This window comes from Dermacentor albipictus, chromosome 4 (assembly GCF_038994185.2).
Source record: "Dermacentor albipictus isolate Rhodes 1998 colony chromosome 4, USDA_Dalb.pri_finalv2, whole genome shotgun sequence".
In the NCBI taxonomy this organism is placed as follows: Eukaryota; Metazoa; Arthropoda; class Arachnida; order Ixodida; family Ixodidae; genus Dermacentor; species Dermacentor albipictus.
In genome coordinates this window covers 95,607,834-95,631,656 of record NC_091824.1, presented here as the reverse complement: position 1 = coordinate 95,631,656, position 23,823 = coordinate 95,607,834, and the positions used below count along the sequence as shown (strand labels likewise).

General features: G+C 46.7%; 1 protein-coding gene across 2 annotated transcripts in view; it reads left to right on the top strand.

Moving 5' to 3' along the window:
- Positions 1–23,823, top strand: part of LOC135911413 (beta-1,3-galactosyltransferase 5-like) — a 45,125-nt gene continuing 21,302 nt past the window's right edge. Inside the window, exons 1-3 of one of the 2 annotated variants that reach the window (XM_070537272.1) lie at positions 1–20; positions 1,620–1,757; positions 3,474–3,606. In XM_070537272.1, coding sequence (XP_070393373.1) covers positions 16–20; positions 1,620–1,757; positions 3,474–3,606 — 276 coding nt within the window. In that variant the 5' untranslated portion in view covers positions 1–15. Of the gene's footprint in view, positions 21–1,619; positions 1,758–3,468; positions 3,607–23,823 lie in introns of those variants that run through there. The other variant, XM_065443693.1, reaches the window with a different exon arrangement.

Sequence of the window (23,823 nt, the reverse complement as noted above, 5' to 3'; positions counted from 1 at the left end):
GTCGCAGGATCTGTCATGTGGTGAGCTTTCGTGTCAGTGCATGGAACCGCCAGCTGCATCTTCATGTGGACATTTGAGGCCCCTCTCCTGTCCAGTAGAACACACAGGATTCATTTTTGCCTCAACGAAATAGCGGCACTAGGCATTTCCGAAGAGCTACTTGGTCCACTGCTCCGCTCTTTCTGGCACCACGCCTCACTGCACTGCGCTATTTTCACGGTTCTCCGATCATGGTTCACGGATGGAGACAACCTCCAGACCAAGCAGAAATCTAACTTTTACGACAAAATGTGTCGCCTTCTGTATTGCGGCGTGCTTCATAACGAAATCGTGGTATTGGCACGTAAAACACCAGAATACATTCATTCATTCCTTCTGACGTCTGCTCCGTCCTCACTACTTGGAAATCTCCCCCCGGCAGAAAACGAGCGTCCTCATGTTCATGCATATCTGCCTCGTTCCACACAATCTTTCTCAGGTGGAGGAGGTCTCCCCTCTTTCCGGAGACTTCGGATGCCAGACACCACTGACATCTAGGGTCCACGTTTCCAACACAATGTGCAGCGTCCGAAGTGACCCTCTCCTCCCGCGTCCTGAGCAGATGTCGTCATCAACTTTTGACGTTCCCTGGAACAAAGATGGCCTCTGTATATTTACTCTGGGATGTAAGGAACTGACAGACATCACGTCGATGAGCGATGGCTCATGGACGATGCGTTTGACAAAGCTCTGTTGTAGTAACTGCATTAAACGGGTCTCCATTGCTGCATCGAATTTCCATTCGGCATTATGCCACGTATACAGCCAGCAAAATAATAATTACAAATAAACACCTGATGTAATGAGCGTTGGCCCATGAACAATGCATTTCAAAAGACGCGGTTGCACAATCTTCACGAAACGGGTCTTCATGCTTTTTTATGATTCCACTTCCACATTATGCCGCGTACGCAGCCAAGCAAATGCGCAGAGCTACTCAGAACGCTTGTGACATTTTAAACAATGCCTGCGTCAGAATGGAGAGGTTCTAGCTCGGCATGTGGTTGAGGATCGCTTGCCACTTGCTCCAACACATGATTAGGGACCTTGTGGATGGTTCCGGGTGGGACCACTATCGGAGCTTTCCTCTCTTTGTGGCTTATTGGTTAGCAATATATAGTAACGTCTGGCTACTTCACCGAGGCTCTGTGAAGTCGGTCGGAGTTTTATATATATCTTAACTGCTAGAGCGTGGCAGGAATAAGGTAAGTATATCGTGCTTCGAATGTAATACCGCCTACTGTATAATATATGTTTACAGGAGTAAAGGGCTGCTGGCAATGACAGGTGTGAGAGTGTCGCAGCAGCTGTTTAGCCGCGTGCTACTTAATCTTATATCAAGTCAGCTAATTGACTTGCACTATAACGCGCAAGAGTCACTGTTCGATTTTTTATGTCGCAGTGTTTCATCACTCCACATACGATCGCCAAGGGTATAGGAAGCCCTACGAAATGTCTCTTAAGACGCCCGCTCTACATCGGTACGCGACATCCGCGTCGTGACCGGTTTTCGTGACCAGTTGAGGTGACGTTGTCTCATTAATTAACGGACGCGTCCAAGACGCATTTTATCGCAGAAGTGTTTATGGCCCAGTGTCCAGCTGCGGCGCAAAACACTATCGGCGGGTAACGACGTGTGGCCCCTCGACGGTCAGCAGTAGCGGCAAGACGGCGCGGTCACTTATGCACGCGGAACCGACGCCTTCTCCCGTACTCAGGTGCGTATCTTGCCGCTGTTTTATGCTCACGAACGACGAATGAGTCGATTTCTTTCCGTGCGCCTTTCCACGTCATGTCGTAACGACAAGTCATGGTTTAGCGTATCTCTATTTATACGATGATCAGTCTCAGTTTTGGACTTTCTTAAATCAAATCGAGACCCGTGCCCGCCATTTATCAATAAATCAGATATTAAAAGGTCAGCTGTTTCACAAAGCTGTCTAGCGACACAGAGTTTTTCGTCTGTCATATAGTCGCTAAAATATTGGGCGCATGCATTACGCAGAATGATTGTTTACCAGTGAAATTAACTACGAAACGGAGCGTATGATTAAAAATGAACATATGCATAACTACTTTATTATGTCATTATTAAAACTGTGGCCGAAAGTATGTGGTTAAAAAATTTGAAACGAAAAAATTCTCTGGTGGGTAAAATTGGGGGAAAGGGCAAAAATAATAGCTGTGGCATTCAAGATACATCAACACTATGAAGAGTTGAACCAACATTCGTTCACGACATTCTATAGTTGAGAGTAAGGGGTAGAAATTGAAGTGGACAGGTTGTGCCATATCTAGAACAGACAATGGACGATCTTTCGAAGACAGTGCCAACGGATGGGAAACGTTTTCAAAAGGTTCACAAGTGACGAGCAGTATGGATTTAGTTCGAGTATAATTTGGAGACGTCACCATAGGCTGCGATTTCGCAACGATGCGTTTTTCGATACTATTCCTTTTCGCGCTTTTCGCACTTTTTCGGGGAACAAAGCGACACTCCGCCCGCGTTATCAATGGGATCAACCGGCCATGAACGGGGGATCATAAGAGTGGCAGAATCGAGCGAAAGGGATCGCTACAAAATCTTGGCCCGTGCCTCTACAGCTACATATTTTTAGGGGCCCCACAAGAGAGGTCTTATCCTCTGACAAGCCCTTATCCCCGTAATCCGGGGATACGGCGTTGTCAGGAGGCGTGGTTTATCTGCCTCCTTCAGCCTCTCCCGGGAGTATATTGTATATCGTAAAATACGGCCGAGATAAAATACTACTACTACTACTACTACTACAACTACTACTAACTTGCTCTCGCTTTTGAGCGCTCCCTATGACTCCGTTATTATTCAACACTCGATAAACTTACTGTAACATATGACATAACATATAACTCCCCAACTTATTAACTCACTCACTTGGAAGATCACTGTAACTTGCGTTATTGCGATAGGACCCCTCATAAGGAATACGGTGTTTCAGAGTAGGAAGAACCACATCAAGCGCTGATGAACTTGTAAAAACTCGGACCGCCATTCTGAAGCGTTAATTCTTCAAATCTTGTCTCACTGCGGCCTTTCCTAATCTTTCAAGATGGTTATCTTTGTGATAGCCCGTACCACATGGGGATCGTTTAAGGTACAGTGTATTCTAGGATTCCAAGCTGTTCTTATCCGAAAGACCCATATGCCACGCGCCGTAATACTACATGGTCATATGGGTATGGAAGGGGAGTGGAGGAGTGCTCGTACAGGATCGGGTTTTGTAAGATATGAGAAAAGACACAACGCAAAGGAGGCAGACGCATTTTTTCTACAGGGGCGTATACGACTTAAAATTTCATTTGTCTAATATGGGGTCAAAGAAAGGAGAAATGAACACAAGGTTGTAAAATCTGCTTGCAATCTTTGCAATCTTTTCCATCTCTCTTCTTAAGGGTAGCATGGTTGAAACACAAGAATACGCGGGCAGATACCAAGAGGAGCGACGAATTCCAGCCATGACTTCCGCTATTGTGGTGCAGAAACAAAGGTGGTGCCGGCTCAAGAACGCAGCGCAAGCCAAAAATCACATGGTGAGTAGCTAAGCCATTCCTTTCAGCTCGAATAACACTGTAAAACATTCTAGCCCAGCCACCGCTCATTCCACAGGAAAGCACACACACTTGCAGCATTGTTTTCGATGAAGATCGTGTGCTCAAATTTGAATAATGTTTTAGAACGCCTTTGATAAATAATGTGACTTGGTAATACACCTTAGCAATGTATTTACCATCAGTGTTACCGTTGAAGAAAAAGCTATCTTTCAACTAGAAGCATTAAAGTTCTTTGTCTGTCTGTCTGTTTCAACTAGAAAACTGCTAAAAATGCAATTGAGTTACAAGTAACATATTATTTGAACGTGTTGCGGGCATATCTGGACGGCGCTGTTTCTTCGAACCAGACGAGTGGTACACGTACTGCCTACAAACAGTAAAGTAAAAAAGTTACGAAAGCGGTGCTGGATTCGTTAATCTGTACCGCATGAGTGACGGTGACCCGTAACGTGAACCTGTTATCGTGGCACATTGGCTACTACGTTCTACGACTGAGCATTGCGAGGTCTCGCGTTCAATACCCAGACGACGAGGCCGCACTACGACGCGGGAAAAACGTTAGGCGTGCTCCCGTGACATGCCTTGGGTGCACGCTAAAGAGCCACAAGTGATCAAAATGAACCTGGAGCTCTTCACTACACACCCCGACGCTCACAGCACACTCTGCCTTGTTTGGGGCGTGAAATTTTACAATTAAAGGCAGGCACATAGGTGTAATAAGATGTAAAAAGAAATATCGCTGTGACTGGTTCGTCAGTAAGATTAATGCTCCGGCGTCTACAGCGGAGCACTATTTCATTTGTCTGCTGTCTGCCTTCAGTGGCATGTCGTGGCCGACGGTATATCAATGACAGTTACATATTTACATGGAGGTGCGCAAGACAGAACTCGTAGCCTTTGGCATGAATGCTACAGCCACTGCTGGCATGCCCCTAACATAATTTCGGATACTACTCTTTCGATAGAGAGTACCTAACTCACGAAAAAAATATAATCAATCAAAGCTGATGTGTAATTTCCTGATTTGCTAAGGCCCTCCCAGTGCGATTTAGAACACCCTCTTGCAGCCTTGAGGTAAAGAAACACGTGCAACACCTTGTATAGGACCTGAATAATGTTTGTTTTCCTCCTCCCCTTCCTCCTCCTATTTTTCTCATCAGGAGTGCTACCTCTATGCTCGCGCTTTTTTTTTACGTTGTTCTCGGCGATACTGACCGAACAAGCAAGAATAAGTTAAGTATCCTAATATCGACGTGACTGAAGATAGCTTTCTTAATCTCTAAACGAATGTAAACGACCACAACTTTCAATATCTACCTTAATGAAGTATACGTTAATTTCAAAAACCATTAAGAGAAAATTGCTGTAATGGTTCATAACACAATTTCCGGGTTCTCCGTGCGTACGTACCGATATCATCGAGTGCCTTCGAAACCCACTCAGCGCACTGCCTTCGCTACCAGCCAACTTCACTGCCAGCACAAGCGCATAATATTTCACAATATTAAAGTACAGGCTGCCACGGAAATGTGTTTTCAGGAATGAAGCTGCTTCGAATTGTTTATTTAAAAAATTATCTTAACCTAGCCATCCGCAATAACGAGCAGCGGTTAAGCCGGTTCACCTTATAGCGCACTAAAACATCCTGCAATTGTATTATTGTACAGCACCATAGGTAAACATTTGCGCAAAGTTACACATACTTGCACAAGGTCACACCTGATTTGGCAGAACTGCTGAGGACCGTGGGTTAAACTGATATTCACTGTACATTAGTGTCGAGCACCGACGTTTCCAGAGGCCTGTTATTACGCGCCATGGTGACTCACTGGCTAGGGAGTTCTGCTGCCGAGCGCGACGGCACCAGTTCGATTCGCGACGACAGCCGATTGGAAGTTGAGCGCCGAAAAAACGCTTACCTATCTTTTTTTTTTCATATTTCTTAGGTGCCGTTAAAAAGAACCCATGTGGTTAAAGTTGGCCTGGAGCCCTCCACTCTCATAACCCCATTGTTACCTACATTAAGCCTCACGAGTAATATCAGAGATCTGCTTTGATTCAAAAGCGTCAAATGGCTCATTGAGTGAAAAAGCCGGCGTGTCACGTCTGTAGTAGCGGCTCAGTTCTCATCGGCTGCGACGTCACTTCACGAGCGCGCCTCGACGGCGCAGAACAGGCGAAAGAAAACACCTGCTACCCGCATCAGCGCGCCAGGTGTTGCTTGAGAGGAGAAGGCATCGCCACGACGCCAAGTCACCCTCGCTGTCGCTCTCCGAAGTCTGTGTTATCCGCGCTAGAGCGTACCCAGCGCGGGCTCCCTGCTGAAGATTTATTTATTAGAAATGTGGTGGTGCCACCATCGCCTTCACCTGAATGACCGGACCCACTCGCCGGCCGAACGTTTGTGGCGTCGGAAACCCCACTACAGAAGCATGGAGCTTTGACAGGCGTTTGAATCTGCTGTATGTAGTTTTGACACTCGGTGGTGGAAACAGGGATTATATTCACCACGCACTTGTCAATAAAATGGTAGAAGAGCAACGGAAACGATACAAATGACGCAATAACCAAACAGTAGGTCGAGCAGACGACAGCTACTCAGCCCAGGAGCTCGCCAGCCGCAACTTCAGGATACGGTGACGGTAGCGCCGCCGCAATTTCAACGTTTTTTTCCATCACCTCGGCGCTTGCGAAAGCCAGCGCCTCCACTATTTTATTGTGATAGCAATTATATGGACACTCGAGGTGCATTTCTGCCGTCGGCGTCACCGTGAGGTTCCGTATAAAGTCCAAGGGCGATAAAACCCTCGCCGCATGCCGTATGCTGTATGTGCGAGTGAAAGCGTGTGAGCGTGAGCTGGCGAACGCGGTTTCCACGCGGAGCGAGGAAACCGCGAGCGAGGGCTGCTTTCCACGCGGAGCGAGGAAAGCAGCCCGGATGCGTGCCCTCTCCTGCTAGAATGCTAGGATGCCTCTTCGCCTGCCACTCGGTACATAGTGGAGACAACCGCGGCGTCTACTACAGCGTTGGCCACGCGAATCGCGGACGCCGTAGGGACGCGTTGCCAGCACTCGCGTGTCTAGAAAGCGGTGTGCGACATGGCCAAAGTGCGTGCCTGCGCGGGCCTCATCTTCAAAGCAGTCTGCGATGTTTGCAGAGTGTGATGTACTCGCGGACAGCTTTCTGTGGCAATGAAGGGAAAGCTACGGGCGCGTGCTTGCTGCACGTGTGTTACGGTGCCAAGTAGTCCGGCAGCGTTTGACACGGCTCTTGCTTTCTCGGAACAGACACTAAATGGACGGTTTCGCGTTCATTTCAGTAGTGTGTTTTATCTTAGTGAACTGTTACTTATGAGGTGTTCACGTTTTTTCTTCCCGAGCTTAAACTAATGGGGATCAAAACACCTGACTCCTTTCAGAAGCGCTTTCACTTGTGCGCGCTTTGCCTCCATAGCTTTCCCGTCACTGCCACCGAAAGTTGTCCGCGAGTATTATGCCGGTAGCTTCGTATGCGCTGTGGTTTCGACGAAGGTCGATTCGCTTGCTGCTGCCGCGATTCCTCGCTCCAAAATTTGGACAGCGAGTTTGCGCGCTCATCGAGCGAGATGTGTTGATGTTTACCTGTGCGCGCGTGACACCATGCTGGCTAATTTAGTTAAAACACGTTGGCGGGATAGTTCATTTGAATCCATGATAGAATGTGCAAGCGTGACTGATCTAGGACGTAGAAAGAAGCAGACACACAAAGACAGAGCTGTCTCTGTGTGTCTGTTTCTTCCTACGTCCTCGTTCAGTCACGCTTACACATTCTATCATTGTTAATTTAGTTGGTAAGCGAATGTTTACAAGTTTATACGGCCGCTAAAGCTACTATCCTTACTTCGCGCAGCTATCTCAATCGATGCTTAACCTTTCAGGCAAAACTGCGACTTTTTTTATGCGAAGCATATTACTAGAGCTCAACCCAGCTCCTCAGGCGCGGCGGTGTCGCCTTCAATACCACGTGACACCGTGACGTCACGACAGAGGAGAAACGGGGCTCCAACTCGCGCCGTCGCTCGCGGCGTCGCGGCGGTATATAAGCAGCTGCGCTTGCCTCTGCTAGACACTCACGAGGTGAGATGCCTCCTGGAGACAGAGCTGCTCGTTGGAATGAGAAGCGAAGGTTGCGGCGTGCTACAGAGACTGATTTTCTAGGTGGCTTTGGCTCAACTCTTGAAAGATGGGCTGGGTGGGAATCGAACCAGGGTCTCCGGAGTGTGAGACGGAGACGCTACCACTGAGCCACGAGTACGATGCTTAAAAGCGGTACAAAAGCGCCTCTAGTGAATGCGGTGTTGCCTTAGAAACGAGCTGTTTCTAAGGCTCAGGCGTGCGTCGCTTGCTCAGGCGCACATTTCGTTGCCGCGCCGAACGCTGCGTTGCTCGACGCTCACCGCGTCCAATGCGGGGCGCGTAGTCGCTGCGCCGTAGCCCATTGTCTTACACCCCTTGGCGGGTCGACGGGAACGCTGTCTCGTTGACTCTTGAAGGCGAAGCAGAGTAACGCATGAGTTGTTTCTTCGTCTAGCCGAACCAAATATAGCCAAGCAACAGCAGTTCACCAGGCTAAACAGTGGTTCAACAACTAAAATAAAGACTAGTATGCTTCGCATCCTGGGTTTAACCTTAGCTAAGCCACAGCCATTTTTTCCAATGCCAACCAGATGCAGCCGCGGTCCGACCGTTCCCCGTGTTCCAGTGGCGTAGCCAGAAATTTTGTTCGGGGGGGGGGGGGGGGCTACGCCACTGGCCCAACACACATATATATATATATATATATATATATATATATATATATATATATATATATATATATATATATATATATATATATATATATATATATATAGCGGCACGTTGCAGCTCCGCCTCCTCAAGAGGAAGCTTTCGCTCGGGCGCTCCTATCTAAACACATATAAAAGAAGAATTCGTTTTTCTCGGCAACCACTGCACCAAATTTGATGAGGTTTGTTGCATTTGAAAGAAAAACTTAAAATCTAGTGACTACTGGTTTCGAATTTTTCATTTAGGCGGTCAATTATTTATTAAATATTGGCCAAAATTGAACATTTTCAGAAAACGGAACTATCAAGTTTAAAACTCAGTGACTCAACAATGAAAAATTATATCACAATTCTGTGAATTGCATCTAATAGTACATCTACAGTGGACAAAATAGATATGTTACACATGAATCTCAAAAAAATTTAGTATTGTGGAAATACGTCTTTTGCAGAACCCTTGTACACAACGTAACCAATTCACGTAAGATACAAATTGGCACAGCAAACTTGTCTGCCTTGACTGTTATAATCACACGATGCACGATGGTTTTGGCCCGGTCTTAGAATGTCTTTGCAACGTCCTTTGAACCTTTGCTCCAACGCTTCACAGTGGTCAGTGAAATGCAGTGTTCAACGTACACGGCAGCCATATGGTGATTAATTTCTGTTTTGGAAACACCTTCAGCTGTCAGAAACTTCGCGACACCGAGCTGTTCAACTTTTGAAGTGTCCATAATGTGACGCAATTCAACCCAGTGTATGAGAGCATTAAAGAACATTTTTCACACCTGCGTGTCACTTTTGTAAATGAGACTTGCCGTTCTCCTACGCGCGTGCCTCGCAGGTAATGAGCCGAACCATTATTGCGTGGTTAGGGTAGGCTCACTTTCATTTGACTCGCCCTCGTACATTAGAAATGTGAAAATACGGCTTGATAAAGGACAAAAAAGTGTCACTGGAAACAAAGTTCACTGCATGTCTACACGAAACCTCGCAACAAGATATTTAAGTATACATTTAAGTCTCCAATGAGTCTATGTATGTAAGAAGAAGTAACTGTATATAATGCGTCAAACAAGGCAAATAAACATGTTGCACAATCATAGATTCACAGAACCCTAGATTCCGCCCCCATTCCGTCCACTCCCCCCGATGTATTGCGCGCGACGGAAAGCGGCGCGCTTGCTCCCCGCTTTTCTCCTTTGCGCACACAAGACTGAGCCACCATCGTCGGCTCACCCATTCTACCTCCCCTCCTACGCTTTCACTCGCACATACAGCATGCAGCGCGTGGTCACGATGTTATCACCCTTGGACTTTATACGAAACGTGAAGGCGACGGCGACGGCAGGAATGCGCCTGGAGTGTCCATATAATTGCTTTCGCAATAATATAATAAACGTATCCGGCAACTGAAGCGTCCCGTCGCCCATTACTTTCCGCAAAAGAAGTATCAAAATCGAACTTTGACCATGCGACAATTCGCTGCGCCGCAATAATGTATTTTTTTTGTGTGAGGCGGAGGCACCGAAATGAAAAAAAAAAACGCATAGGAAAGTATGTTGGCCAGAATCGAATGCCTACTTCGGGCACCTAATGGGGCTACGGAAGGAATACCGAAGAAAACATGAGACGCTTGGTCCACTGAGAACCATACGCATAATGCTCAGTATCCTACAGCGGCGAAACAAGACTTTCCGGAAAGGTTCCGCTCAAGGAATGCGGTGCAATCCTTCGAGTCCCCACACTGATGGCGGCGAGCGACCATTGTTTTTTTTTCTCGTCTGCTAGCCAGAAAGTGTCCAAAACTATGTCAGGTGAAAGTGCACTCGGCCAGAGCAAACCGAACACGCACCGAAGTGCACCTCACGGTGGTCGGGGCCATACGAGAAAAACGTATGCGCTCTGGCTGGCTCTGGCAGCCCGCGGGTAGGGTAGCGAGAACAAAAAAAAAATTGAAGAGACTCAATGTGTCCTCGCGAATAAAAGTCAAAGTAGAAAAAATAAATAAGAAGGTAGTTACTTTGGCTGGCTTTAGTGTCTTGACATGGATGTTCTGGCCTAGGTTAAAAAAAAATGTTGATATTTTTTATGTGACATGACGGCACAAATGAACCACCCCAACGTTTCGTCTCATAGGACCTCGCTGCCTGCTTTGTCAACTCGTCTGCTGGTGTGTTGATTTGGCTTGTCTCGTTGTATGTTCCGATGTAAGTCTTTAGAAAAGTCAATGGACCTTTGGCGTCAAATATTTATAACAGCATTAAACCCACAAAGTTCCGCAATTGAAAATCTAAAGCACAACTTTGGAAATGTCAATGCACCTTTCACATCAAGAGCTTATGAGATTTATACCTATAATGTTTCGCAATAGATATCCATGCGCTCCATAGATTCCGTGGCCTCAGTGAGATGCCGCGGCGAGCCCGCTAACCATCAAAGCGCCCTTGAAACTTTGTGCTCGGATGGGACTGCTTGGCGTTATGTGACTCCCGGTTATGGGCGTTGCCACGAAATCCAGCCCGAGTTTGCAATCTTCGCGGTTAAATGTCTTTTCGAGCGTCAAAAAGACATTCTAGACAAAATCCAGAGTGATTTCCGGCGCCGGCCGGAGGTCGCTTTGGTCGGCGGTGCATGGACAACACGAAAAAATTTCGGGGGGGGGGGGGGGGCTGAAGCCCCATAAGCCCCCCCCCCCCCTGGCTACGCCCCTGTCGTGTTCTCCTATCATCCTTTCCTACTGTCCACCGTCGGCTAGCGTTCGCGCCTGCTTTACGGTCGTGGAAAAGAGTACCATGTGGGTGGCGCCTCACGACGGAAGTCGAAGGAAGACTGACAGACGCGTGACATCTTGAGAGACGCAGGGACGGAGCGTCTACCGCCTCTCCACCGGAACGACAGCGGTGCGCGCTTAAACGCACGCGTGGCGCAAGCTGTCGTACCTATTTAGTCGTACCATTCGGGTAGCATCGCATCGCGGCAACTCACTGGACTAAGGTGCACCAACGGCTTCTATTGGGGGTGGGGGGGGGGGGGGGGGCGATTGCACTGGCATTGACAAAATAGAGAAGGCGATGACTGAACCCACTCCACCATTATGTTGCACTCTATCCGCCCGTTCCTTGTCAGTGCAAGCCCTCGCCAAATCGAAATACTAAGGCGAATTCAAAATTCGCCGACCGTCTCAACTCCCCCGCTTGGCACCGAGTAGTTCATAGCTCGAAGGACCGCTCAACGGCGTTCAATTGGACATTGACGGTTTCGCATCCACTGCTGAAGTGACTAGCGCTAGAGTCGACATGGGACACTGAAAAGGCGACAAGGATAGCGCTTGTCTTTGTCCTCTTTTTAGTGCCCCCTGTCCACTCTTGCGCTGGTCACTTTAACATGGAATACCAACTAGCCCGGTCTCACACCCTACTTCAGTTCGCATTCACAACTGACAAGAAGTGCGTAGGTGTCCTCGGATCTTACAGCGAAGCTGTATAGCTCTACCTACCAGTGAGTCTGTTGTGCCCGTAGGGAAATACTTGGAAGGCGCACGCCGCGTGCGCCGCTTGGTTCCTTGCAGCACCAGCAGATGACGCTCGTCTCCGCGCATCCTTAAACCCCCCAATGCTTAAAGGTGACACCAGAGTCCTTCAATGCTCTGGTAGCACCATCTCCGCCGCCCTCCCCCGCTTCGCGCTCATTTCTTCTAGCATGCTCACACCCCTCGATTGTGGCGCTCCCTTTGTCCGTTGCAGCGTACCAGAAGACGTCACGCATTAATGCGAGTGGGGGGATAACATTTTGGTTTGGTGCTTTTGTTTTAGCTCCTATTTATTTCGTGTCGCACTGAAATTACAATCGAGAGCCTTATTTCGACCCTGGAGACAAGAAAAAGCGGTAAGAACGAAATTTTAGTCGGTGGGGGTGGGGGTGGGGTAATGTAAAACATGCTTGCTTTGTGGTCATGACAGGGACAGCGTGGGCGCACACGTTCGCGTCACTTTGTACGGGTTTTCGCTGGTTTGTGAATCGTTGCAAGCAGCTGTGAAGCACAGTTGCCCCAATGTGTTAATCAGAAATAGAAGCTATAAATCTATTTTGAGTACCAGCGACTACACTTTGAAAGAGAAGGGAGCGAGAAAGAATGAACTAGCCATTTTTCTCCTTCATGGCCTGTGAGTTCCTCCTTCACACGCACTTCACATGTCGCGCCGTCTTGTGGCAATCAACAGGGGAGGAACGTTTCTCCCTTACGTGCGTATCTTGCTTAGCCGCCGCCAGTGACTCGAACGTCGGCTACAATAACTTCTTTTCGATGGAAAGTAATGCGAAATAGCATAACCTCAGGTCTAAACTTTTCATGACAAGCGACCACTAGTGTCAAACCTCTAGCTCAAGCGAGAGCTGCCACACGATAATAGTTCAACTCAAAGCAGTGCCCTCGGCTGCTGACGCACCACCGTGTGACGCACAGCGAGACGAGCCCGTACTCAGGCATCTCGGCCTAGACACCGCAAATATCAGCCAGTCTTTCTCGTTTTGCTGCGTGAAATTTGGATGAGGAGAAGGTTAAGCTATCTCGAATGTACGCATTTGTGGCCGTTTTGAAACGCCCTCCGTGACGGCTTCGAAGCGAAAGCAAAATAGGTTTGCTGGCGCTGTCGGCACGCAGCTGGGCGGTGTGAGCAGATCACCGCCGCAGGGGACGCCGTCAAATCCACAGCTGGAGCGCAAACCCTGCCGCTAGAGCAAGGAGGTGCTCGAGCGCACCATGCATCTAGATATGCACCTGTATATCCAGCGTCACTTGCGTGCCGGTTCGTCTGCGTCTCCGCCCGCCAGCGGCGGCTTCTCCGTGACGCATCGTTATCGTCACGGCTTCAGCGTGAGCTTGGTGGCGCGGCCCAGCGCCCCGTTCCAAAGGGGGCGCTCATAACATCCATCCATCCATCCATCCATCGTGTAGCGCGCACGACACTGCTGAGACAAGAAGCACCGACCAACAATAGATTTATTTCCTAAAAGGCGGGGTACAAGCGAACCTGGGAACAAAAAGTATCGAGAAAATAAAATTTTAAAAAAGCTGTTACAAATTGCTGACTTCCGAGTTGCAGTTTTGCCCATGCGGCTGTCAGCGTGAACAAAAGGAGACCCTCTCGAAGATAACATGTAGAGGGACAATTGAAACTACAAAGTACGAATAGCGTAATGAAAGGCCCAAGGGTGCGGGGCAAACCGATATATGCCCAGACGTCAACGGGAGACCAAGCTAATGGGACACACGTGGGTAAGGCAGCGTTGTGCACTGTGTCGGGTGCCGTGATTCTAGAAAGCTGCAAGGCACTGTCGAACTCGAACGTCGGTACGAAGCGAAACCGCCTTCTCCAGAAAGCACGGCTAGCACGGCGCAGACACAGCTTTGCAATAGAGGCGCTCGGAGAGAGACGGCATACTCCAAAGTCGGCGGTATCTTTCCCGGTCACTTGTCGCGACGGTTACGCTTCAGCCACTGTTTTTACCCTATGGTTATAGTAGTTGTAGCCTAGTAGAGTGTATGGAAACAATAATCATTACTACGATTATTCTAGAGATGGATATAACACAACAGACACCAACAGTTAGCCTTCCGATATCGTTAATGGTGAGCGAGGCCAGTCATGCCAACCGCGGTGAGTAATCTTTAGTTCTCGTAAGTAGTAGTATCCTGACATCACGGCGAGTAACTTCTATAATACCCTCCTTGGATGGTATGCTAGTATTTGCGTCCGCTCCCCTCCAATATCCTTACAAATCGCAAGCAGCTGGTCAGCGTATAGCAGCGAACGTGGCAGAATACCTTTAGTCTGTGGTCATGAACGTAGAACATGATTTCTAAGGCTTGCTCGAAAGCGGTGGCTTCAGTATCTCGGCAAGTCAGGCCGCCGGCCGCCGCGGGCACACCGCGCGCCGGCTCGCGCGTACCCGCTCTGCAGCGGCGTACGGACTCCGCGGATAGCAAACTGTTTGCCATTTCTGCATGAAATTAGGCGAGAAAATGTTCTCAACAGAATGTATTTAGTAAACGTCAGCGGTTCTTGGAGCGCCATCCGCCACGGCTTCGAAGTGAAAAGCCCAAAGCTCCGTCGTCACCGTGTTGATAATTGAAAGTCGCTAGTCAGAAGCATTCACTATAGTGCAGTTTTATATACATGTATGTGTGGATTTGCCATACCTATCAGGTGACTATACCCAAACAAGTATTCTATCGAAATTTATTGTTGAATAGAATATTGATTTATTGTTGAGAATATTGATTTATCTAATATTTCTCTGAAAGAATTGCCCCAAATGTTCGTGTAGTTTTGTACTGTACAAGTACAATGTACTGCGTACTGAACGTGCATGTCTTATTCTCTGTACCGAACGTACGTGGTTTTTTTTTGTTTTTTTTTGTTTTTCTCCTCACGTTTTGTCTGTCCTCGCAACACCAGTTGCGGAAATAAACCTTAAACCTTCAACCTTCAACCTTCAATTACGTATAGCAGAGAGTCGCGCACTGGCACTGCAATGCAGTTCGAAACATCATGGCTATATAAGAGGGTTCTAAGGCATACAGATGTAGGCAGCTCGAGCAGACATATAAAACAAGTGTGATCTATGACCACAAACTCTTTTGAGGCTTGTAGCAAAGCTGAAAATAAGGAAAGAAAAAGAAAGCTCGAGCAGTGTTTGTATGTGTGCCCTATGTCGTGTGTTGTGGTTGCTCTGTTCTGCGCAGTACGCGTGAAAGTGCTCCGTGTTCCTCTGTGCTCCATGCTCGCTTGTGCATAATATGCCTGTGAAATTTCGAGTGTTGCTATGCATGGAAATGGCGCCTTTTTTTTTTTTTGATGGATGGATGTTATGAGCGTCCCCTTTGGAACGGGGCGGTGGGTCGCGCCACCGAGCTCTTGTTATTATATCGCCTAATGTCCCACCTAGGTTAAACAAGAAAAAAGAAAAAAAAACAACTATGAACTCCCACAGCCAAACTTTATGATCCCCTATTGTGAACTGTGCCTTTGTACATCTCCGTATTTTGTCGTTTGTCTATTTTTATTCTTCCAATCGCCTCTTACTAATCCCTATTGCGGACATGTTTACTTTTCCACTGCTCTCACTAAACCCAAGGGCTTCAAGGAGGCCAGTGGTGCCTAAATCAACCGTTGGGTAGACGTCTTCATATTCTAATAAAACATGCTCCATAGTTTCCTAGCTTTACCGCAGCAAGCACATGCTTCTTCTTCGGTCTTATATCTCGCTTTATGGGTGCGTGTTTTAAAGCATCCCGATCTCGCTTCGAAAAGTAATGAGCTTCCCTTTGAGTTACCACAAATCGTTTCTTTCCTGATTTCGTTTTTTCCTCTTAAGTTGTTGCTCATGGCAGGTTTCTTTTCCATTGCCGCCACCCATGAGATTATTTCAGCCTCTCTGACTTTCCGCTTGACGTTCTTTGTTGCTGTGTTGTCCACCCTACAGGCCGCATACTTACTGGTAAGCTTCCTAGTTCTTTTCCTCCACTGTGAATCAATGTTTTTTTTCCTGTACAGATATCTGAACACTCTCCCAGCCCATTTACTTTCTTCCATATGCCTCAGTCATTCTTCATACTCAATTTTACTTCGAGCTTCCCTCACTTCAAAACTAGTCCAGCCCATATCACCCTGCACAGCTTCATTTTTAGTCTTCCCGTGAGCGCCCAGTGCGAGGCGTCCTACTGACCTTTGGTTCCCAACGAGTCCTAATTGTACCCCTGATCTAAAGCAAACAACTGCATTTCCAAAAGTAAGTCCTGGAACCATTACACCTTTCCACATACCTCGAAGCACCTTGTACCTATTGTATCCCCATAGCGCTCTGTGCTTCATTATGGCTGCATTTCTTTTCCCCTTCACTGTTATTGTTTTTTCCTGTGTTTCCATATATCTATCACCTTCGTTTATCCATATACCAAGGTATTCATAATCTGTTACCCGAGATATTTTCTTTCTTTGTATCGCCACTGTTTGTTCACTGTTTTCATTGAATACCATAACACCTGATTTTCTAACGCTGAATTTTAAACCTAAATTGTTGCCTTCCCGTCCACAGATATTAGCCAGACGTTGCAACTCACTTTGCTTGTTAGCTAGCAACACAATGTCGTCCGCATAAAATAAACCTGGAAGCTGCTGCTCTACTACAGTACCCGCGTGCTTGTATGAGAGTTTGAACCGGACATCATTTCCTTCTGTTTTTTTTTGTCAGCTTTTAGTGCCATCTATCGGGCCGCGCAGTAACTATTCGGCTTAGTAATTTGAAGCCTCTCCAAGTGGCGCTAAGCGCGTTGTTTACATTGTTTACAAAACAAAGTTCCCAATGCGGGGTCAGAAAATTTGGTTATGGGAATTCATCGCGGGTTTCTTCTTTCTTTTTCTTTTTTAACGGGGTGGTGCAAACCCACCACCCCGTTCCAAAGGGGACGCTTATAACATCCATCCATCCATCCATCCACATTAGTGTGTGTGTGTGTGTGCGTGTGTGTGTGTGTGTGTGTGTATGTGTGTATATGTGTGTGTGTGTGCGTGTGCGTGTGTGCGTGTGTGCGTGTGCGTGTGTGTGCGTGTGCGTGTGTGCGTGTGTGCATGTGTGTGTGTGTGTGTGTGTGTGTGTGTGTGTGCGTGTGTGCGTGTGTGTGTGTGTGTGTGCGTGCGTGTGTGTGTGTGTGTGTGTGTGTGTGTGTGTGTGTGTGTGCGTGCGTGCGCACCTAAGAATAAGCTGCTACATGTGCTGACGCCTCATACGACACTGAATATACAGCCCTGCAATCAAAGAGAGTTCATCCGGCACGGAAGCACAGTGGCTACATTGTTGACTACTGGAGTACTTTAACGTACATCCAAATACGCTCTTGTAGCGTACTTTGGGTGCACGTTAATGTACCCCAGTAGGTCAAATTAATCCACTGCCATCCACTCTACCGAGTCCCTCGTTATTCACTGTGCAGTCTCGGGACGTTAAACACTATATACAATTATTTTTTTTTAAGTACCAGCGTTATGCGTCAGCGACATGTGCTTTTTGTTCGATGAGTCACGTTTGCTTTGTAGGAGACAGACAAGAGCAGACATATTGCTTCAAACAAATGTTCTGGGAAAGTCAGCAATAGTTCTCGCAAAACACAAAAGAATCTAGTCAGCAAAGTAAAGCAGTCCACCACCTTTTTTTTTATTTCGCCATTGCAGCATAGCATAGGCGGTTCCAGGAACATACATATTCATTCCCGTGCATGATGACGCCTCGCATTCATGGCAGGTGAGACTAAGGTAAAAAAACACACACAAAAAAAAAACAGAAAAATCGTACTGGTGCACTAGCAGCTCGCGTCTGCGAAATTTTATCTCCGCTTTCTATACGGCCTTCCTGTCCTCTGGACGATATCTCCAGCTTTAAAGCTATAGCATGAAGGGCCCCGTTGCGAAGTGAGCATGGCTTCGGCACGTTGAGCGTGAGTTGACCGTGAGCAAGACATCACTGCCAATCACAGAAAGTGAGAGAGGCACAAAGGAGAGATGCCTCGACCTGCACCACTAGTGTATCGCAGGTGTGAAGAGAAAGCCGAATTTAATATAAAAAATGAGGGAAGATATCCAAAATGTTTTTTAGAGAAATAAGAAAAGAAAGAAAGAGGAAAAGAAGAGAGTAGAAGATAGAAAGAAGTAATGTTCATCACCGTCGGCGAAACCACAGCAAGGGAGCGGGTTGGTGCGGGATTCATTGATCAATTATTTACGTATATGTTTCTTCATCTTGAATACAATGAATTCTTGAGGCCTGCTTGCCTCGAGCCTTGCATCTTGAGGCTTGTTGCTTGACTTGCCCTTGACTTCAGGGGTCTTGCGTCAAGTTGAGTCGAACCTTTTCTCCTACTCTTCTTGGTGGTAGTATGAGGTTCTCTATTTTTCCAGATGTAAAACGATTGATGTCCTGCTTCCATTCTACGGGGATTATTCTATAATAGCTGTGCGACGTGCCGCGTTTCTACCATTCACAGTAGCGGTGGCACCGGACGGGAGGGGGAAACAAAGAGAATGAACCAGAAAGCTCGCCTTCGTGCATAGCATTCGCCGCAAGCGTCTTTTGGTAAATAGTACGGTTGCAGAAGCTGCAGTTGGCGCCAAGTGTGAGAAGCAGTCAGGGACACTTTAATGCCATCGGCGTTCTACTCTTAAAGGCGAAGCTTAAGCGTCCCCCAGTTTTTTTTTCATTAAGGCCGAAAATATTCCTTGCTTTGTTTCCCTTTAAGTTGTGAAAGAGGAAACGAGCCATTCTAAAGTACTTAAATCACCGTCCGAAAATCTCGAGGGCAATGTTGCACCAAGACATTCCGAGTTCGTTTTGTAATTTACGATTTTTTTTTGCTTTTTGTGTTGTATTGTGAGCGCTAGTTCTGAAGTCTGTTCTGGTTTTCTTCTGTTTACGTGCTGTCAAGGGATGATTTCTGTTTACTGCTTTTATCCTTAAGAACATAAAGCGGTTGCTTGTGTCATGCATCGAAGCTCTCTTTATGGGTCCGCCAGTTAACCACGTCTTATCCCCACCCGAATATTAGCCTCACCATATCACTCACTTTGCGAGCACATGTAGACTATAATAGCTTAAAGCATTTCATGGGAGTTGCAGCGAATACTGCGTCCTCCTTTCTGATTGGCTTGTGTCGCGAAAATTATTAAAACACCTTGCGGAGAAAGCCCACGTGGCGAAAGGGCCAACACACAGAATACAATTTGATTCTGTACATTCTAAAAAAATCCTCGCTTATCTAAGCTTTCGTTTGCAGCTTCGTTTGCGTAAGCGTGATATTTCTCAACGCTTACCGATCACGAGTACAACGCGTGATCAGCAACCCGTCCTTACGTTTAGCAGGCGTGATAGGGACCCCTGTTCACACACTTACTATGGCGTGACCATTCTCCGTGCTTAGAGACGGCGCCTGAGGCACGGCGCCTGTGGGGGCTAGGGGGATGAGGTGAGCAGCGTGATCCATCATTCCTCCCACCTTCTCTGCACGCGCGGGAGGCTACGATGAAGCACTGGCTCTTGTCGGCTTGGTGCTCTTTCCCGAAGCGCTTTGCTCGCCAAGTTCGTCGCAGTCCTCTTATTTAACTTCTGCTTCACCGGCGCAGACTATGGCGGACTAAGACGCTATGGCAGTGACAGCAGGCTGGCGAAGCAGAAGCTGAATATGCTGCAGAGAGATTGCGCAAGACGCTCCCGCCGGTGACACGGATACTAATCCACTAAGAAGGAGCTGTGCTAAGTCCTTGCACATTTCAACGACGCCAAGGAATGTAAAACGTAAAGAAGCACCTCGGTATCTCCTTGCACAGAAGAACGAACGCCGTCTCAACCGTGCTATGCGTTGCCACGCGTTCGAAGATAGCGAGTCGTGTGCAGGATAGGGACGTCAGGGCAGCGTTTCCCTCAATATAACGCCCCCCCCCCCCAGTTATTGTACTCTTTTTCCGATTGTTGGGCAAAAATAATTGATCAAATCATTTTTTACTCGGTTCTTTTTCGAAAAATTCGAATACTCTCGAAAGCAAAACAAATATGACAAACATACTTGTTCCTGGGGTAAATAATTTGTTCACTGTATTCATTCCGAGAAAATACGATACAATGCTTACAAAAACAGTACTTGCGGAGACAAAACATTTTTAAATCGCTAAGAAAAGCAATGTATTTATATGCGCTTGTTACACGTGCAAAGCCGCGAACAAATTCATCAGTCTTGCTTATAATATTTCGTTGATTGCTGCTGGCTTTATAATTTTTCAATGATATATAATTGAAAGAAATGATAAATAAAGAACTGTCTAAAAATAAATATAAAGATATCGATAAATGTAATTCATTGCAACAGAGCAAACCGAACCTAGAGCAACAGCATTTGCATAAGTACTTCAAGAAGCTGCCTTTTTCATCTGGGCTGATAACTGGCTCAGTAGGTGTAACGTGACATGGAAGACGATTTAATGGACTGACCGGTTAGTTTTCACACCGGGGTGCAATCGCGCCTTTTGCATGAGAATCACTAGAATGTTCGCTTCCATTGAGACGTTGGCTTTCCATGTCATGGCCACTGGTCGAGGGTCCTTCATCACTCGGGCCTTGAGTGATATCGGTGGAGCCTGTGTCTGTACAAAACAATTTGAATATACGAGTTTGCTCGGCAAAATGCAATATAGTTGTACGGCAAAATAATGCACTTAATTATTTCATAAACATACGCATTTCTTTAGGTTAGAAAGATGCGCATCAAGAAATAATGAAAAATCAGATGTAATCATCAATCGCGTGAAGACTTCCCACACGAGAAACTTGGTAGCACAGCTTGTTTGCACGAAGCATATTGGTTAGATGTAATGCATTGTGAGTTTCAGGGATATATAAAGCATATGTATTGCGGACAAACGGATTACAGACAAGATCAAACTGCATTTCTGTGCCATGATTTTCAACATTTTTCTTTTATCACGCTTTAGATATTTCATTACAATAAAAAGTGACTGTCGTGGTGCAGTGGTAACGCTTGGCCCACATCACCCAGGGGTGCTATGCAGGATGCGCCGAGTTTGGCGAAACTCTGGATCTTTACGAGCTCTAGGAATGCCTCAAGATTTATTTATTTATTTATTTATTTACCTATTTATTTATTTATTTATTTATTTATTTATTTATTTATTTATTTATTTATTTATTTATTATATTTCCAAGGTCCGAGGGCATTACAGGAAGGAGTACCAAATGACATATATTTGCCCAGTAAAAGAGAGAGAAAAAATACAGTTATAAAAAGTAAGCACAAACATGTTATCAAAAGGCTTCATGAATTCCAGTCTTGAAGCTGTCGATGTCCGTGATGGCGGCGGTGGGAGCGGGAGGGTGGTTCCATTCTTCGCTAGTCTTTGGAATGAAAGATTCGCTGTAGGTATTCGTCCGACAAGCTGGCACACCAACCTTGTAGTTATGGTCTGAGCGCGATGACACGTTGACGAGAGCGGCAAGAAGAATGTCTTGTAGAAGATTAAAAAACTAATGGTACCAAGACCAAGTTTTTCCGTCGGCACGCCTTCGGTTTAATTGGTTTATGCAGATTCACTCTGGCTGGCTAGCATCCCTTGGGCGTAGCTATATATATAGCTATATATATATATATATATATATATATATATATATATATATATATATATATATATATATATATATATATATATATATATATATATATATATATATATATATATATATATATATATATATATATATGGGCGTTGACTATTGACTGGTTAACATCCCTGCCTTCCTGTATTCTTCTCTCTCTCTCTCTCGCCTTATGGGTGGTTGGCAAACTGGGGCTCATGTGATAATACGTCGGTGCATGATCGGTGCCTTCTTTCACCTATTTTTCGTTGCGCCGAGTGCATTGCAGGCACAACCAAGTTATAAAATAAATGCATTTATTATTAGTCAGTTTAATGTGGTTCATATACATTTTAAAGTGTACAAGATGTACACTGAATGTGTATGGCTAATTTGTAATTTATTACGTTTCGCGTTATACCACGAGGAAACAGCCTCCCCCTTTCCTCTTTCCTCTGGATTGGATTGGCATGGCTCGCTAAGTGCTTGCACTCCCATTTCCAAGCAAATGTTGACGTGCGCCTGGTTTTCAGACTGGGCTTTCAACAGATCGCTCGTTGCTCACGCTAACCCGCCGTGGTTGCTCAGTGGCTATGGTGTTGGGCTGCTGAGCACGAGGTCGCGGGATCGAATCGCGGCCACGGCGGCCGCATTTCGATGGGGGCGAAATGCGAAAACACCCGTGTACTTAGATTTAGGTGCACGTTAAAGAACCCCAGGTGGTCAAAATTTCCTGAGTCCTCCACTACGGCGTGCCTCAAAATCAGAAAGTGGTTTTGGCACGTAAAACCCCATAAATACAATTATTATTATTGCTCACGCTAAAGTAAGGTTGCGAGACGAAGTGAGCGAGCGTCGGCTACCGCAAAAGTGGTTTGCCCCACGCTTACCGTGTAAGCACGCAGGTGCCAGAAAACATACAAGCAAAAGGTCCGAAAACTACGCTTTAATTTCTTTTACTTTGAGATGCACCTTCATACCAGGTCGCGCCGAACGACCGCTTCTAACAACCGCAGGAAAGAGTCTTCATAGTAGCTAGCACCGAGCGATCCATGGCTCTCAACAAACGCAGGAAAGGGTCTTTGCAGCGCAGGTGGCCGTTAATTGACTGCCACCACATCCATGTCAGGCGGGACTTCAGTAGTGGTCGAGTTACCCTGTACCCACCGCAAACGAGGTGGTGCTTCACTTTTTGACAATAACTTTTTTTTTGCGTATGAGCGCCGGGGCTAGGGTCCACAAAGTTCACGCTGTGGTTGCCCGTCTCCCACCGCTGATCGAGGCTCGCCCTGTTAGCATCCACTAAATATGGGAGACAGTTGTACGCGGCCCATTCGTCATTGTGAATAGTGGTCCCCAGTTGAACAATGGTTGCAATAATGGGGCCTAGGTTCGTGATTGTACGATTTTGGCACGAGTTCTCCTGTCATTCAAAACCATAGGCCACGCCCTGTGCGAGGCATGTAACTCTTGTGGGCGCATCCACCATGGTTGGGCCACGCCCAACTTATTTTTCGGTAAGAGCGACGCAGTACTGAACTGAGAGGCTTATCTTGAAAGCCGAAATAAAACAATCAGAACGAACTGTCAACGGTGATGTACTGTGCGCCACTATCATAACAAAGCGTCGACTGTCGCTGGATTATGCACATACCTTCTCGGGTTGTGATGGACCCATAACTCGGTTTCATTGCCTGCATTGTGGCGACGTAGCGCACTGTAAATCATTATCGTCACGTCACTATAGCTGCTATGCAAGGCGTCGATACACCATGGTGGAATACAGTGCTGAGGAGTGCGTAGTGTTCTGGAACGACAACGTATCGCAGCTGCCGTTTGGGAATCGTTTGCGATGGCTGCTCAGTCATCTGTGGTGTATCGGAGCTGCAGTGTCGCAAACACGGTCAGCGTCGAGAATAGCTCGCTTTTCTAGACCCAGTTCGATGGCATTTTTTTATCACAGACACTGCGCACTAATTCATTGCAACACCTGACTTCATAACTGCGCACAAGAGCCCTTCCTGCCAAAATGCAATTGCTACGGTGTCGTTACGATATCTATCTGCGATCGCTGTTAGCTCCAGCAGAGGCAATAGGCAAGCACCTTAGAGTGCACAACACACTCAAATACTGCGTTCATGCGCACAGAGGTACCTTAGCTGTGCAAGCGATGACA